This window comes from Ixodes scapularis, unplaced genomic scaffold, assembly GCF_016920785.2.
Source record: "Ixodes scapularis isolate PalLabHiFi unplaced genomic scaffold, ASM1692078v2 PGA_scaffold13__105_contigs__length_92229423, whole genome shotgun sequence".
NCBI classification, from domain to species: domain Eukaryota; kingdom Metazoa; phylum Arthropoda; class Arachnida; order Ixodida; family Ixodidae; genus Ixodes; species Ixodes scapularis.
The window spans coordinates 87,356,989-87,374,241 of NW_024609839.1; the positions used below are offsets into that span (position 1 = coordinate 87,356,989).

Here is a 17,253-nt window from a genome sequence, read left to right on the forward strand (position 1 = left end):
GATATCATGCACTCTGCGGTCGACAAGGAAGAAAAAACAAGCAGGAAACAAAAATTAAACGCTATTAAGGAATATTACTAAAAACTCGAATGAACATTATCTGCTTGAGATTTTCAAAATACCCTTTTTTATAATCTGCGGATAGATAATTTGAGTTTTTTTTTATTGTTTCATCTTCCCATATTATACGAGTAGCGTTTTCTTGCGGAAATATAACCTCAAAAAGCGATCCGTTCTTTTCGGTATTACTGACAAAATATCCAAACGAATTAGCAGAAAATCAACGAATTACTTAATCAGAAGGGTGCGGTTGCTTAGGAAGTCGCTCGTTTATTTAGTCGATCAGTGGTTTTCTGCGGTCACAGACAACACGTAAGAAAAGAATGGAGTGGCGAGCGGCATCGCTTCATAGCCAATCAAATTACGACATCGTTCGATAAGAGCGCCAAAGAACCAATCGCGACGTAAGAAGCGCGCCAAGCCACACCCTGCGTCTCTTACGCTTTCAGTGACTCTAAACATAGCCTCCTCTATAGTCACAAAGCCTGGCAGTTCGACGACGGAGCCATAGAGTGCCCGGCCGCAGATTTAGATCGCGAGGATCTGGTAGCAGAGAGCGTCAGAGAGCCATTTCTCGGGGAACCTGGACCTCAGCGCGCAGCTTTTGCAGCGGCGAGGACCCGAAACGCACTTGTTCGCTCGGGAGAAGTGTGTTTCGGCGTCTCGCCGCAGTGGGGCGCCAGTCACGTGGCTCTCCTCTCATCCGTTGTCTGCCGCTCCACCTTTTTCATTTCGGCGGCCGCTTCTCGTGGCGATCTGCCAAGCTTTGTCACTACATAGGAGACTATGCTCTAATGCAGTAGCGAAAGGATGCCCAAAACAGACAAAGATCGAAATCACAGAGCATAAAACATTTAATGAGCTTCACACCAGCGCGTTTTCTTTTCTTCATCTTTGCGACGTCTATATTTACAAGGAATTTCAACCACGTTTCTTGCTTTTATCAAACATCTGTCTTCTGTCAATCACGGCTCGTTCACGGGTGAACCAACGAATGGCGTTGTGTAGTCTCGCGTTTTCGCGAGAGTTCGCGGCGAAAAATTGCGCAATCATATGGTTTTTTTATTCTGTTTCTTTTGTCAGCGGCTTAGTGTCTTTCATTTGAATATGGTACAGGTGTCGCGGAAGCTGGCGACAAAAAAAAAGAAAAAATCATCGACTCGGTATACAATCCCTTTCAAGCACTCCTCACGATGGTTTCACGTAAAGTATACACTGTACAGACTGAGACGAAATTGCACCTTCGGATGACTTTGCTCGTTTTTGTTTCTCTTTCCCCCTCGTGAAAGTCAAAATTGTCCGTGTCAAGTTACCGTTGATAACCGTGTTGCGCAGCTCTTGGCCTTAGACGATGGGTAAAACGAAATTGTGATGGGGAGTGACAATGTTAACACTGGTGTTTATGCAGAGACGTTTTGTCTCTGACTTGATAACCAAGTTCTTTCAAATCGGAAAAAAAATGCATTTTTCTTCGGGTCATGTACTTTAATTGAAAAGTCTTGATAGAATTGTTGGTGATTAGAAGTGATTTATATAAAATTATTAAGAAAAATTAGCACGTGTTAGCGTAGGGTTAGAAAACAAACCTAGTTTTCGGGTAAGCTAAAAAAAAAAGAAAGAAACACGTCACATTTCGCGGAAAATGACTAGATGGGAAAGATGTTGGCGCAACATTTTTTTTTCTTCTGTTGATACTAGGTGGATGTGTTAAAAAGTCAAGAAAAGAAGCCACAAGAAAAGATAAAGTATGAATTACTAAATTATAAAAAATAAATGCGGTAAAATTAGCCTTCTAGAAAATTCATGGAATGACGGTGTCAGAAGAAAAGAAAATACGACAAGTTAAAATGCAATTTTTAAGGACGGAGATTTTTTTTTTTTTATGAAGCTATACAATTTGATGTATTCGGGAGAAGTACTGTTTGTGAGTCAACACTGACAATCACAATAGGAATAGAAGTTTTGGGGGATACCTTAAATCACGCTTATATTTTCGGGGTATTCATAACTGCCCGGACAAAAAAATTCCGGTTTCGCTCGTGAGTCCATGTGAGCCGAAATACGCATATCGCCGCACGAGCCAACATGAGTTAAGAGACCATGAGGCGTTAAGTAAATTTATGTGAATAACTCTAGTTAGTAGTAATATCAAAACTTTACTTTTGTTAACTTTTGTCAGTTGATGGTGATATAAACCGACTTTCCGAATTTAAATTAAAGTCACGAAGAAAATAACTGCTTCTGGTGTTCCAGTCCCCCGTGTTTGTTTTGCGAGCTGTAATACTCCATGCCAGTTATTTTAGTAAGCAGCAATGTCAAGTTCCCCAATTTGTGTTAATTCAATCATCACTATGCACAAAACTATGCATAAAGCGGATGGTTCTTTAGGATTTGTTTTGCACCAAATAACTTTCAATCACACGAAGTTGATGATCGGTTAAGTTTAAACCAGATTAAATGCACCACTTGAAAACAACGTTTAATTACGGAATTTGCATCTCTCCTTCTTCTTAGCCTTATATACTTTCTGGAATATATCAAATGACAGCTGGGCAATTGGACAGTAAACTACTTAACTCCGTTGTCTCTATCAATATGAGTTTGATATGTTTCTGACATTCATGGCCGCTGCTGCTGTTGTTGATGTGAAAACGTATTGACAACATTTATTTTAACGAAGGTACCACGCACACTTTACGTCTTCGCGCATTTCGGTTATGGTGACGTACATTTGTGACCACCTTTTCGCGCGTTAGTGACGTATAATATTTTTGTGTCTTTGTCTAGCACTTTTTTTTTATTAATTTAGTCCGTTTTAACTATATGATGTTGTTTGCAAAACGTAGCGCTTAGTATAATTATGGGCGGGGACGCGGCAAGTAAAAAAAACAAAATGAGGGATACTTGTTGTTAAAACATCCTAAAGACTTCATGTGTCTGCTGAAGAAAACCCTCAATGTCGTTTAAGATACCGACAGCTCAGTACCGTTAATTGAGTTATTTCTGTCGAACATAACAGCGTCTTGTTTGCGTGATCGGCGTTGATGGTTTCATTCCCATTATGACTATTGAAAAGCAAATACAGTCTGTTAACACCTTACTGGATTTTGTGAGTTAACTATCGTAATGATTAAAATTAGCTTTTTCAAATTAAGCAGCAGACTTTGTGCGTTCGGAGGAATGTTCAAAGCAACATGTATATAAAGTTCCAGTGGAATGTTTGTATACATGGCAACACATCTTGCGTTCTTAATTTTGGGTTTGTTTTCATTCTTTTTGGTTCGTGTCTAATATTTACTATTTTTTATACAAATCATTGCGGTTTTTAAACATTCAATTTTCGCCCATTAATAATATAGTGGTTCTAATCGTATTATTCTGTTTGAGTGCCTTTGAACACGGTCGCTGATATTATACTTTTTTTTTCGCGCTTTGCGTAATCCAGCTTTTCGAAACCGATAATTGATTCACCTCCTTTAAATGGTATTTGTTAAGTGTTGACCACTGGCCCAACACAAGAATTGCTTTTCCAGCTAGACGCCAAACGCACACAGCGTTACATACCTAAACCTGAGATTCACGCGATTCCTCGCTTTGAGAACTCAATCCCTAAACTCAATCCCTCACCTGTAAAAAAAAAAAGTTTTTTTTTATATTGGAATTTCGAACATAGTTGCACTTATGTTTTCTCACTCAATCAAACCGCTGAAACAAGTTTGACTAGACTATAGACACGTTACGAGTCGACGTGGGCCTAGCGTTGTTACGTCAGGAAGAACAGAAGAAGGACGCGGCCGCAACATTTCCAGGAGTTTCACACCGACGGTTCTCTTTCCAAAACCACGATCATTTGTCGGGTCGAAGCCCGTTCAATCCTTCAAGTTGCGGACGTGTTCTCTAGCCACTCACAGCACACGGTCCACCGGCCCGCACCCCAGACCCGAACCGCAGCGAACGCACATTGCAACGACGTCACAACTGCGAAGACCGGATGACCTTGACCGACGTCCTCCGGTCGAGGTCTTGTCGTGTGAGAGGTAGGACACGTCGAAGGCGTGCTCAGTCTTCGAGACCGGACACGACGGGACAACGTCGACACTCCGCAAACGAAGAGACGACGACGTGGAGGCTAGTGCTGCACGGCCGAGTACTTCATCCTCTTCTGCTTCTGGCGCTGATTGCAGAACCAGACGCGGACGACGTTCTTCTTGAGGTCCAGCTTCTCAGCGATGGCGGCGATCTTCTCGCCCGATGGCCTCGGCTGCACCGCGAAGTAGGCCTCGAGGGAGCGCTTCTCGGGCGCCGCGATGGACGTCCGCTTGCGCTTCTTCTCGCCGGCCGGAAGCACTCCGGGCAGGTCCGAGTCGCCGCGCTTGTTCTTGGCCTGTGCCTCGGCGGCCTCCAGCCAGGCACCCAGGATAGGCTTGAGGGCCACCATGTTGTTGTGGGACAACGTGAGGCTCTCGAAGCGGCAGATGGTGCTCTGGGACAGGGATCCGACGCCCGGGAGCTTGAGGTTGGCCAGCGCGCGGCCCACGTCGGCCTGCGTCACGCCCAGCTTGATCCGTCGCTGCTTGAACCTCTCGGCGAAGGCCTCCAGCTCCCGCGGGTCCGAGTCCGAGTCGTGGACGGCGGAGCCGCCGAAGCCGCCCATGCCGTACAAGGGGATCTGATGGGGCCCTTGGTCCGGCGGCGGTCCGTTCATAGTCAGGGGTCCCGGCAGCGAAGAAGGACAGAGCGGGTCGAGAAGATCTATACCGTCCATGGTGGAAGGGTGGTGGGCCATCTGGTGGTGAGGGGGTCCGGCACCCCGCGGGTTGGGCGGCCCGCCCGGCCCGGGGCCCGGCGGGCCCATGGCGTGGTACATCATGTCGTGCTTGATGGGCAGGGCGGCGCCCGTGGGCGGAGAGTGCTTGCTGATGTCCACCAAGGCCTCGGCGCGGCCCATCAGGCCGGCTTCGTCCAGGCCAGGGAAGAAGTTGCCCTGGTGGGAGAACAAAAAGTGTGCGGAAATTATTTGATCCATACGACACAAAAGTTCGTCAGCTACTTGCGCACCTCGGACGTCTGTTTACCCGCAAGAGGCGCTCTTTTGTTTCCCCTCAACCAATGACTGCTCGCGCCTGACAGCCTCGTCATCGCGCCGTCCATGGGCGTTTTCTATGTTTCCCTTTGATTGACGTTCCTTGCATTCCGATTTTTCAAAGCCATGTTTTGGCACACTAGCTCCCTGTATACTCCCAAACAGTTTAAAAACGGAAGGTGTGACAAGCCCCATGCCTCTTATTATTGCATCGAAGCAAACGTGTTTGCGGCATTAGCCGGTCAGAACGCCGAAGAGCGAATTACGACGCGTGGGATCATGATAAGTCGAGCCATTCCTTTCTTAGGTTGTCAGTGACAATAAATTAATACACGGCTTGTATTTCACGTCACCACACCATGCTCTGTTGTGATGGTTCTTGCCGAGATAAAGACATTCGGTGTGGGGAATTGTATGCTACGGAGGATGCACCCGCTCAAGCAGCAAGGCCACAACAATGGCCGCTCATGTGACGTCATTGCAAGCAAAGTATACGGCTGCGCAATCCGGTAAGGTTCCTGATAGATACCCGAAACCAGGGAAATTTTGCGTTTGTCCTTACTTTTGGTAGTTTTCTTCGTATTAGGTATTTATGGAAAAAAAATACTTCATGAAATTTACCTTTTTGTCATTGGATTTCAAGAATACAGAGTGAAGAGCTTACGCTTGGTATCTTATAAAAAGAGGTGTCAGTCTGCATTTATCATTGAAGACCCGTCTATTTATTCGACAACTCTCGTGTATACGCAATATTGTGTCAAGGAGGCTAAAGATTCGTTCGAGGCTAACCGGCCTAAGCGTGAACACGTCGTTTTGAGTTGGGACTGCAGGTATATAACTTTCGATTTACGTAAATTTTGAGCTAGTCTGGAGCCTAACCAGGTTGGAGGGCACCACATACATACACACATTGACGAGTATTGCGGCGGCAAAACTCATTTCTAGATTAACGTTTTATTGCAACGTCTTTTTTATGTTTAACATAAATGAAAAGAAGTAGCCCACAATGTTTTGAATCAAACATTGAATCTAAAAACATTAAGTAATAAATATAACTTCCGTGATGATTGCGAAAAAAAGTTCTGCACCGTTTTTTTACGGCCTAATATATATATATATTAATCATGTAGCGCAAGTGGTCAGTAAGAGATAGCTTCCCTGTATTATCGCGGTTTCACCTGTTTTGAAGATATATTTAGTAAATTTTGATATGTTCACCTTTTCGTTTATTAGTGACGAAGTCAGCTTTTTGAATGTACACCAAAATAATAAAATTGACACTGTATGGAGTAAATACCTAACAGGCTAAATTAAATAACATACATAAACGTCTGTCGATTTAAAATCAAATGCAATAAAAGACGCCGGGCACTACACGCATATTCGTAGCGCGTTGCGTACTGCTTAGATGAGATCGCACAGTGCTGCTTCTTATTGGAAGGGTAGGGGCAGCGCTCTTACCAGGTTCTGCATGCGATACCGGTTGTCCGGATCCTCGGGCCCCGGAGACATGTCCGCGTAGTGAAACCTGGGTGCCGCTGCTAGACAGCGCCAACGCCGATTGTGGGCTTCTGCCTCGGGCATGGCCTGCAGAAAAAAAGAAAAACATAAGGACGTAACGTTAACGGTGACACTTGGAAACATAATACAACGCTAGCCAAAGCTAATAGGAAGAACTAAAAAAAAAAAAAAACGTTCTCATCAATGCCTCTTGGTGGAAACCGACGTTGTGATAAAAGAGCTATGCGGAATGCAAGTTCGTCTGCTTCTTTTAAATGGGTTGTGGTGACGTCAGAACGACACCGAGCTCTTATTGGCTCTGTTTGAAGGATAGTGGATAAACCTCAAAACAAGCTGCCTTGAGGTCTACGCACTATCTTTCAAGAAGCAGACGAACTTGCATAGCAATACCACCTAGAAGTCAATGCCTGCGCCTGACGTCATCGTTAATTGATCCCCGACCCGCCCCGAGCTTAGACGAAACACGCCGCAAAGCTGCAGATGCGTCCGTTTTGGCGTCGTCTGCTTCTTGCGCAGGAGTTGCGGTGACGTCATAACGACGACGAGCTCTGATTGGCTTTGATCGAAAGGAGAATGGGTACACCTCAATGCTAGATGCCTCAAGGTCTACCCACTATTTTCTCAATCAGCCAATAAGAGCTCGGCGTTCTGACATCATCGCAACCTCTGTGCAAGGAGCAGACGAATTTGCACTTCGCGTAGCGTCGCGCTCGCTGTGAGAAACAGCAAGACGCGCTGTCGACGACGCAGACGCGAAATAGGCGCCACTGCGTGAATCACCCATAGTGATGACGCTTTGGGTACACGGTTCCTCGAATGCGTCTCCGACCGGTGCGTTTAGCGTCGTGTTCTGCCCCTGAACCGAAAGCGCGGGCTCGAAGTGACGAAAAATGACGTCACAAATGCCTGGGTGCCACGCTGTTAGTTGTCGCGCTCCTGGCGGTTGCTCGTTGAAACGCTGGCGAAAAGCACGAGCGAACGCGAGTGTCGCTGTGGCTGCGGCTTCCCAATAGAGAGCCTGGATTGTATGCGAGAGGACCCATCTCAAAGCACGGGGAGCGCTTGCAATTTAATAGCGGACGCCTTCTGCGGAAATGGGTCGCAAGCGCGCATTCGCTGCGTTTTCGCGTGGCGAGGGGAAAAGCAGGCGGAACGCCGAAGACGTTAGCGGACGATGAACTCTTATTTTGTGTGTGTGCGTGTGTGTGTGCGTGTGCTGTTTCTAGTATCATGCTCTGCGATTCTTAAGCCGGGGTCGCACTGCTCATACATCATACAAAAGACAGTCTGAAGACACGAATCACCGCGATATCCGTGGTTCGAATGCCACTGCGAAGTTTTCTCCATGAACTCATTGCCATGCAGCATTCTAAGCACGAATCTCGAGTTGTCTCACGTTCAAATCTGTATGCAGACTGTTTTTTGTTCGGTGTATACGCAGTGTGACGCCTGCTTTAGGCTGTCAATGAGTTCTTGAGGGCCCCTCATAAGTCGTCTAGAAGGCTGTTCGTCAAGCCTTACACGCGTTCACGAGACGCCAGATTATTGGACGTTTGTTCATATACCCTTTCATGGTCACCGCCGTGCATGTACGGCGGGGATTAAAGCTGCGCATTAGCCGACGCCACGACTGGATAAGCCGATCAAGCAGTGTTAAGAGTGCACCATCACGGCGTTCGTCCTATTTGTCCATTTTACTGTCACCGGATAACCTAAACACGCGTGGGGAATGTACCGTGATCCTGGATTATTTTTTGTGCGTGATTGATTCAGCCGTTGATAGTGAAAAGAGTCACAAAAATGGTTAGCGCCACGAGGAAGCACTTTTGGTGCTGCTTTATTTATTTATTGCACTGTAGCGTCGGCTGCGCTCGGACGTCGAGTGAAAAACAGTGAAAAAAAAATTACAGGAAGACACTTAAGACTGCTTACGTGTAAGAATGCGAAAGGCATTCCTACACGCAGCGCATTCCTACAAGCAGAGCGCCACGTATTCCTATCGCACACGGCGGTGACATCACGCTCCCTCAGTGCGCATGCGCGTGAACCCCGCCGGCTCCACGGCTTCCATGACGATGCATCTGCGTTGCTCTGCTTTTCTTTGTGTTTTATCTCAGAGGCGCGTCGCCTTTGACCTTGAGCGCCCCGCCGGCTTCCGTGACGAAACAATTTTCTGCCCAGTGGGAATTGCACTTCCGTTTCGCTGCTACAGATGGTTACAGACAACGCCGGCTTCGCTCCATAAAGCAGAGAATGATTTAAAAAAAAACGACTAGTGGAGCACGTTTTATTGGAAGAAAACTCGACCGCGAAAGAGGTAAGAGTGTCAGTATTGTAATAAAAAGAAATTCGAGAAGCGTGTTTCATTTTAATGGTGGGATGGGGATGTTATGTAAGTGAAAACGCTGGGGACACCCTCAAAGTCTACGTCAGCAGAAAAAAACTAATGCAGCATTGAAAAGTGGAAGTTTTTGCGTTTTGAAGTGTCCTGCAGTATGCGCGGCTTGTGTCGATTATGTCATTACTCGCAGCATTTCTTGGTTTTTACGCATATTTTGAGGTCCGTAGAACTTTGTACCGGAAGTTGATATTTTAACCACTACTGCCTCATCCATGCCAGAGACAACCGGGTTAGAAGCCGTACTGCACAGGCCAAATTTCTCATCTACAGTGTGGACCAGTGTAGACAAAGCTAAAAGGCATCCCGACGATTCGCTGTGTAAACAAAACAAGTTCCCCCCGCCACCCCCTCCCCCTTTTTTTTATTGATGTATTTGACGTCTATAGAATGGCCCAGGCATGCACGTGGCGTGCTCGGGCGTGCGCGCGCAAGAGCAACAACGCATTTTTAGGGAAGCTTCCGTAAAGGGGCTTTTCCTTTATGGGGGCGCTCCAGAAGGAAAGCCAGCTTTACAGAGCAGCCTCACCTCGTCCATGAGTTGGAGTTTCCGTGACGTCCACGAGTCTGCCTCTGTTTTTACCATGAATTCTCCGTTCGTTTTCTGGCCCTGCAATAAAACACAACAAACAAAAATGACTAAAAATGATCCTAAAGAGGTAACAGAAAGGACAATAACGTTTGCGTTTTGTTTTGAGGTGCTTTTGGCATTTGTATTCGGTGTTCGTGTCAGCCGCTGCTTCCCAAAGCGATGAATTTTTTATTTGTTTGAATAGATTGGTGAATTATGACAAACGGGCTGGTGATGGGAATATGGATTAACCTTCTCCACCTCGTGAAGTCACTTGCGTCACTGCGACGTGATGGCGACGTTCCGACGATCTGTTTAATGTGGATGGGTATTTCTGCCTTGGAAGGTTTGCGAAAAGAAGCTTTCTTTATAATATACGAAGCGTCAAGTACAAGTGACCGTTCGTTTGCAAGAAAAAAAAAAGAAAAAAGATATTGAGTAAGTACGGAAGGAAATTTAGAATAAAATTATCCGGGGTTTGTGAAAAATAACTCGTGTAATTTCAATCGTAATACTTGGTTCGTGTTTAAGCGTCATGAATTATTTATTCCTAGTACTTCGAAACCAAGAAAAGTATAATTATGAAAATCGTTTTCATTATTAAAGAAAAAAGAAAAACAAAACACACAGGAAAATGTAAAACGACACACTAAGGCATCACGAGACGTCATAGGAAATTGGCGTCAAGTAATAATATACGTTACAAGATGTGGTCACGTGACGTAACACCACGGTGTCAAGTCCTGGTGTCACCTGATATTCTAATGGCACATGACCTCGAGTTTCCCTCTAAATCTAGCGAAGAAATGCGCAGGCGGGCACTTTTCTTTTTTTTTTTTTTTAAGTTCGTGTAAAAGCATTTTACGCATTAATAATTTACGCCCCGCGTTTTTTGCGATGTCGTGTCATTTTGAATTTATTATTAATATTAGCGGACGTTTCCGGGTCAGACGTGGACATTAAACTTATAAGTTACTGTAAAACCCTTTATTTTCGCGGCCCCTATTTTTCGCGAATCGGTCACAGATGACATAGTCGCGACCACTAAATTTCGCGAATTCCAGACGCCTGCATTAAAAATCTTAAGGACCGATATTTTCGCGCGCCCCTAAATTTCGCGATTTCTTCAATTCGTGAAATTCGCGAAAATTTAGGGCTCGCGAACATTAAGGGTTTTACAGTATTCCAAAACTCGAAACGCCTGATCGCGACGTAATGCCACATTATGCACTGCGGGAATCGGTGAGAAGCAAAATCCATGCGCGCTCCGCTCCTGGTCACCAGGTTCCCAGAATTCAACGCGCGCGGTGACGAACTTATAAAAGTAGTCTATGAGTCGGAACCAGCGGCGCTCTATGCAAGTCTAATCCCCGTTACACGGTCACCTTTAATTGCAGTAACGATTAACCGCAGCTACCACACTAACCTAACCTTCAATGGACGCCATATTTCTTGGCGATGTTTAGAGCGCATGCTCAGGACGAGCTCACATTAATAGCCGGCAAAGAATGGCGATCTTGATTGTGCGATAGCACAAGGACGGCTGACGCTCGCATTCGGCACGCGCTCAGCAGCCGCGCACACAGCTATGGCCGCCAGTGAATACGCTTTGCAGCAGCTGTGCTTGGGCGCCGCCATTACCGACCTTCAGTTTATGTTTCCTCTTATTCTGTTTACATCACTTCATCGCTACCGCAGCAAGACTAGTTATTGCCATTTTAGATTCTACTGCGTCCTGCTCCACAGCCATAGGCTTATGTGGAAGCTCTTCAACGCCCTCTTTGGCGACTTAGTATCTCGGTAAGACAAGAGAAGGTCAGCAATGGCGGCTGTAAGCTGGCGCGCATGTAAAGTGTCTATACTCTCGGACACCTATTCCAAAGGTGGTGAAAAGTGCGCGTGCACAGCGTTGATGGGCGCTCAAGGTGCGCAAGCGCGCGTGCACCTATAGCTTTGACTACATAGCTAGACAATTCTGTCTAGGACTATAGCCTAGTAACCGCGGTATAGAGTAACTTCAGTTAAGTTTGCCAGAGTAACTGGGATATTCTACACCTTTTTCTAAATTACCAAGGCACAAAAAAACCGTGTCCGAGTGTAGTTCCTCTCGCTGCGCGTACTGCCACCTGTAGTTGTAACATTTCTAAAGAAGAAATCTATAAAAAATGACGCTTTGCAAGCGCGTTCACTGGCGCCCTATTTTGGGTATTTACTTCAAGTATGTTATATTTCTAAGGCGAGCGCGTGCAGGGCGCGTACCTACGTTCCCAGTCGTTCCCGGTATTCTTCTTGACGCTCAGCTAATTTGGCGAGAGGTCTGTTCGGAATAGGCGTCGTGCCAAATATCGCGCACCGATCCTTCCTCGTTAACTCGACTGGGGCGTGGGGGAGAGGACGACGGTGGAAAGGGGTCGAACGGCGTCAACGAGAGGAATTGTCCCCCAGCGGCACATTTCCCGAAGACGGCGGTTACACCAAGTGTTTTCCGGAGAAGCCGCTACACAGACAGAAAAGACATACATTTTTCGGCTAAGGCATTTAAGGGGACACCAGAAGCGATTGTGTCGCCGGATCCGCGTGACAAGGGATTTGCGGAAGAGAATGTCGAGGGTTTTAAAGTTTCTCACTGCCACAATGTTTTATTTGAGCCTCAGGGATGTTTGTGCTGAAGCTCTAAAGCGACAATTGGTAGCTTACAGCGCAATTATTGTCCTCTCGAGGATTTCTGAAGTTGTCGACAGTCTAATGAACGAAGTGCGGGGCTTATCATGCTCGGGCTACTTGCTTCACTATCAGATTTTCTGCGTTTTTATTGGCTAAGACGGTAATCTCATTGATTGCGGTCATTGACCCCAGCAAACTTGTTTTCTTTCAATTTGTTTGGACTAGCGCGTCGACTCGGTAAAAAACGCGTACGTCGTCAATTATATTGGGCCGTTTCAGGCTTGAACTGGTATTTTGCTAAAGCAGTAGGCTTTTACTATAAACGCTTGAAATCAAGAAAAGTTACTTAGGAGAGACAAAACAGACGTTTCCTCGTTTTACTCAAACACAAATTGGCGACGACAACATTTCTCCGCTCTAATTCACGCCCCGAGTGAGCACTTTTCTCTACAACGGTAGTCTTTTAAGACATACTTTTGATCCTAAAACAGTGGGGAAGAAGAAAAACCGGGGGTAGCTTGTTTGGGCCGACTCGGTCGCGAGACGGTCGTGTCTGTGTCTTTCCTTCAATATGAGAAACAAAAACAAAAACAAAAAACAACAGCATACTGAGCCACCGTCTTCGCCATGGATGTTCCTTCTAGGTCATGTAAAGCCATATATCTGTCCAACCATATTAAGGGATTTCTTATTTATATATAGAGTGCGGCTAAATGGAAATGGAACCTTACTGGCTGCCTCACAGTGACGACGGAATCTGTGCTAGACAAGATCTACCGTGTTTAAAGTGTCACCCACTACAGTGGCACGCTTCACGTAGATTTTGTAAAACACGATCAAACTCCGTTTTTTCTTTCCCCGTACGCTCGGAGAATGTGAGGCGAGCGAAAATAGGCGCCCAACTAAAGGACGGGGTAGAATTCACGCTTCGAGTTGTTTTTCAACGAGAGCAGCTATTGTTCGGAACAAAACGCGCGCTCGGAAATAGGTTTGCGCCGATCCTCCGACAAAGGGGAAAGGTATTATTTGCGTTTCCGGGCTTCATCGATCGCTAAACGCCCCGAGGGATGCTTATAGACCAGTTGAAGAATACTGGCGAAGTTCAGCCGGCTTTTTTGTCGTTCGTCCTATCGCCGTTCGTGTCATCTATTGGCGCATTTCGCCTGATGTTTTTGGCGTAGTTTTAAAATAGGGTGTTTTCTTAGTTTTAGGGACCTTAGCGAACTCCTCGGGCTACGAATTGTGTTTTTGTTTTGTTTACCGCGGTGATTTTGATTCTTAGTTCTCCGCCAGTCCAACAAATTTATCGTGAAATCCACCTATCATTACACTATAAAAAAGAAAAGGACTGTAAATTCACTTTCCCGCATAACACAAAACCCGTTAAGTTTCCTGCAAAATTTGGCGGAGGAATGAATGTCACATGACGTGACGTGACGAGACCTATGCAGTAGTTAAGTTTCCCCTAAAGTTAGCGGTAAAATCGATGTCATGTGACTTGTACGCGAATTTAGTTTTCCCAATAAATATGGGCAGGAAATTGATGTCACGTGATCTGACGTCACGTTACCTATCTACCAGTTCAGTTTCCCCGCTACTACTGTTTAACGTATTCTAAACCAATTGAAACGTTCGGTTCTCATCCATTTTAGAACTGTAAACATAAAGGTCGCTGTACTTTCTTTTTTTTTTCTTTTACTTCAGCTTTATTATGTGTTTACCCCGACCGCATTCTGCACCAAATCGCCCGCGAGGTTGTTTCTTTCTTCGGGAATCGCAGCGCTTGTCTAGTGTTTTTGTTGTATGTCTACTTTTTTTTTCTTTTTTTTTTTTTTTTGGGGGGGGGGGGGCATGATTCTCGTACAAGCACCTCACATCTGTGAATAAAAAATTAAAAATAGATAGACAATCGAGAAGCTTTTGGAGCATTTTGCCACGACCTCTCTGCAGAATCGCTTTTTCTCATGGCAATGCACAATAAGGAGTTTTCGCGCGTAAATTATGTGTTTCCTATCTAAATAATCGATACTTTTAAAATCGAACAGCAGTACATTTTCGGTCAAGGTGTAGATGTCTGAGAAGGCGTTACGTGTACCGTGGTCTAACAATTGTCGGCTGTGCAAGAGGCGAGAAACATTAGCACACAAGTTTATTTTCAATTTGGACGCAGTTTTTTTTTTTTTTATGAAAAGTGCGCCCGCAGTCAATTAATCAAGAATTGTTCATTAGTTCAAACACCATCTAATTTTTAACAAATTATAATGTATCGTACCGCAGTGCTTTCCAAACTTTGCTACCCTTCGTGCCGCCGAAGCTCTAAAATATGTCCTGACTATCCCCCCCTCCCCCCCTCCGACTTTTCGCTGATACAAGCTTTTCAATTTCAATGCAGAAATAGTGATCATCAAAGTTGATAAGGAAAATTTATCTGATTACTCTTGATATAATCAACGTGAATAAGCTGGGCCATCACACTCAACCACCACAAAAAGACTTGGAGGTCACTTAAGCTTCGCCTTTAGGGATACTACAACAAAATTTCAGCGATTATTTTTTTATCTTATCGTGTTCAAGGGAGAAGTATCACATCAGACACAACAATCTCTTGCTGAAAAACACCCTAAAAGGAATTTTAAAACGAACTGAACGATTAGCAAAGAGCAGCTGTTGGATGACGCTCAAGCCTGGTTTGTAATGCCCGTTTAGAAACCTTGACAGGTAGTGACGGTAACTGTCTCGCCTAGAACTATACATGCCTTCAACCTGACGTCGTCCCGACAGCTCTATGGCCACCACGAGGGAAGAGGGGAAGGAGGAACTCACCTCTCACCTGGTTAACCCGGTGAGAGGCGAGTTAACCCGGTGAGTGTGAGATTAACCCGTCACTCATAATTCGTATAAAGCAGCATTGGGGTTAGTTACGGTGACCCGATTGCTGGCATGCTTCGGCCGCCTTGGTGGCTGAAATGGGTAGGACATCCTTTCGACGTCAGCCTCGGCGCAGCTTCGCTCGTCCCGAGACAATTTACGTCACCATCGCGCCAGATGTCACGTGCTCTCCGCTGGCCGCTGTCCGAGTGCTTGCCAGGGTGGCCCGTTTTTAACGAACAATTCAGACATCAGGCTCAAAATACAAACGGCCGATTGTCATTCACGGATATTGTGGATCATATTCAGCCTATTTTTGAACACGTCGAGTGTATTTCACATTTTGTTCAAGTTGCTTTAAAAGTGGAACGCGACGGCGCTGTCGAGCTCCGTCCTCAAAGCCTTCTCATATAAACCCGCGTTCGTCCCCGAGCCGTGCAAGCATATGTACGTGGTCTAGTTGGTAGCGACACGTGCCACGTGGCGTCACATGATGTCCCGAGTGACGTCATACGCGTTACGTCACGTGACGTCGCACGTGAGCGTTGTGGGTTGTTTTAAATTTCCGCGCGGGATCAAGTGACGTGACATCACACGTGTGACTTTACATGTGGCTGCAACGTTATGACCCTATCGTCCAATCAGGATTTTCCAGTCCCACCGACGCCGACGCTGGATTTTCTGTGACGCGCGTAAAAAAGAAAAAAAAGAAACGTGTAACATCAGGACTATCCGTTCCTGATGGCTAATGTGAGCCTGTTTCTTAGAGCGCAGCTTCTCAAAACAAGGGCTTTGAGCTGCGACCTGGACTTGTTTCCATCGACCCCACCACAAAAAAGTTAAATTCTTTTTTGTTAATGTTTTCGGGCAGTTTTATGACCTTCCGCCGAATTTGTCGCGATCCCACAGTGAAGGAAACACGGGCGTACTCTATGTCTTTAACGCGACAGTGTTAAGGAGCTCGTGTCTCAGAAACGTGGCTGTTCATTTGTCACGTGTAACGCTACACGTGAGGTCACTCGTATGACGTCACGCGTGACGTTACGCGACACGTGACGCTGCCGACTACGCCAGGGACACACGCTTGCACGGCTTCGGCACGAGCGCGGGTCTATATGAGAGGGCTTCGCGAACGATTTTCCGATAACGCTATCGCGTTCCACTCTTAAAGGCAAATCTTGAGCGTCCTCCAAGTTGTTTTGTTCCTAGGCTCATACAATATTTACTAAACCGGATTTTCTGTGTGACTTTCGTACCTTAATTCAAAACAATGGATGTGAGTTTTCGCATATTTTTGTAGCATCTAAAAAACGTCTCTAAAATCCAAGAGCCTTTCCTAGCGTGGGCAGCCATCTTTCTTTGATGCACCTACCCAGAAGCGGAGTTTTTTTATTTTATTTTTTATTGTACACCACCAAATCAGGTTGAGGTGCGTTTTGTGGCATGACTAATTCCCATGAGTGGTCTGTCTATGTTCACTGTTTTTAAATATATTAAAAAGTTGATTCGGCACAAAGACTTAGTTTTTGCGAGGACATCATATTCGCGAGTTTCTCAATTTGAAAAATGTCACGGAACATTAATCACACTTACATATCACCTCATGGTACCGATTTCATAGTGTAATAACTTCATACCGCGAAATATTTGCCCGCATTTGTTTCCTGAAATTTAGATTTTGCAACTTTTTGCGAAATATTATGCCCCCAAAAATTGTCATTTTCTTTAGATTAACCTCTGTTGTATCTTCACTGATAGTTAAGGCCCGTTCACACTCTTGCAACTGAGAACGACCGAGAGAGACGAGACCTGTTGAAACCTATTAAAATTTCTTAGGACGAGAGAACACTCTGGCACTCTGGCGCCATCTATGCGGTGACCCTCGAACTGCCTTTCACAAGAGCGAAGGTTTTGCGGGATTTTCGAGGTCAAATGTGCGTAATGCCTATAAGAAAGGCTGGTTTATAACGTTGACAAAAGTTTCTCAAGCCAAGAAAAGAAGGATAACGCGCGAGTGAAATAGAAAATATGCCGGACCGCCAAGTTTACACTGCTACCCAATAGATGGCGCCAGTGTGTCTTCTCATT

General features: G+C 45.5%; 1 protein-coding gene across 1 annotated transcript in view; it reads right to left on the reverse strand.

Annotated features, from left to right (window-relative positions):
* Nucleotides 1-4,189: 4,189 nt before the first annotated feature.
* LOC8030299 (POU domain, class 4, transcription factor 3) overlaps nt 4,190-17,253 on the reverse strand; it is a 49,906-nt gene continuing 36,842 nt past the window's right edge. Inside the window, exons 3-5 of the mRNA XM_040501297.1 lie at nt 9,592-9,672; nt 6,605-6,730; nt 4,190-5,044 (exon numbers count right to left, since the gene is read on the reverse strand). Coding sequence (XP_040357231.1) covers nt 4,190-5,044; nt 6,605-6,730; nt 9,592-9,672 — 1,062 coding nt within the window. The remainder of the gene's footprint in view (nt 5,045-6,604; nt 6,731-9,591; nt 9,673-17,253) is intronic.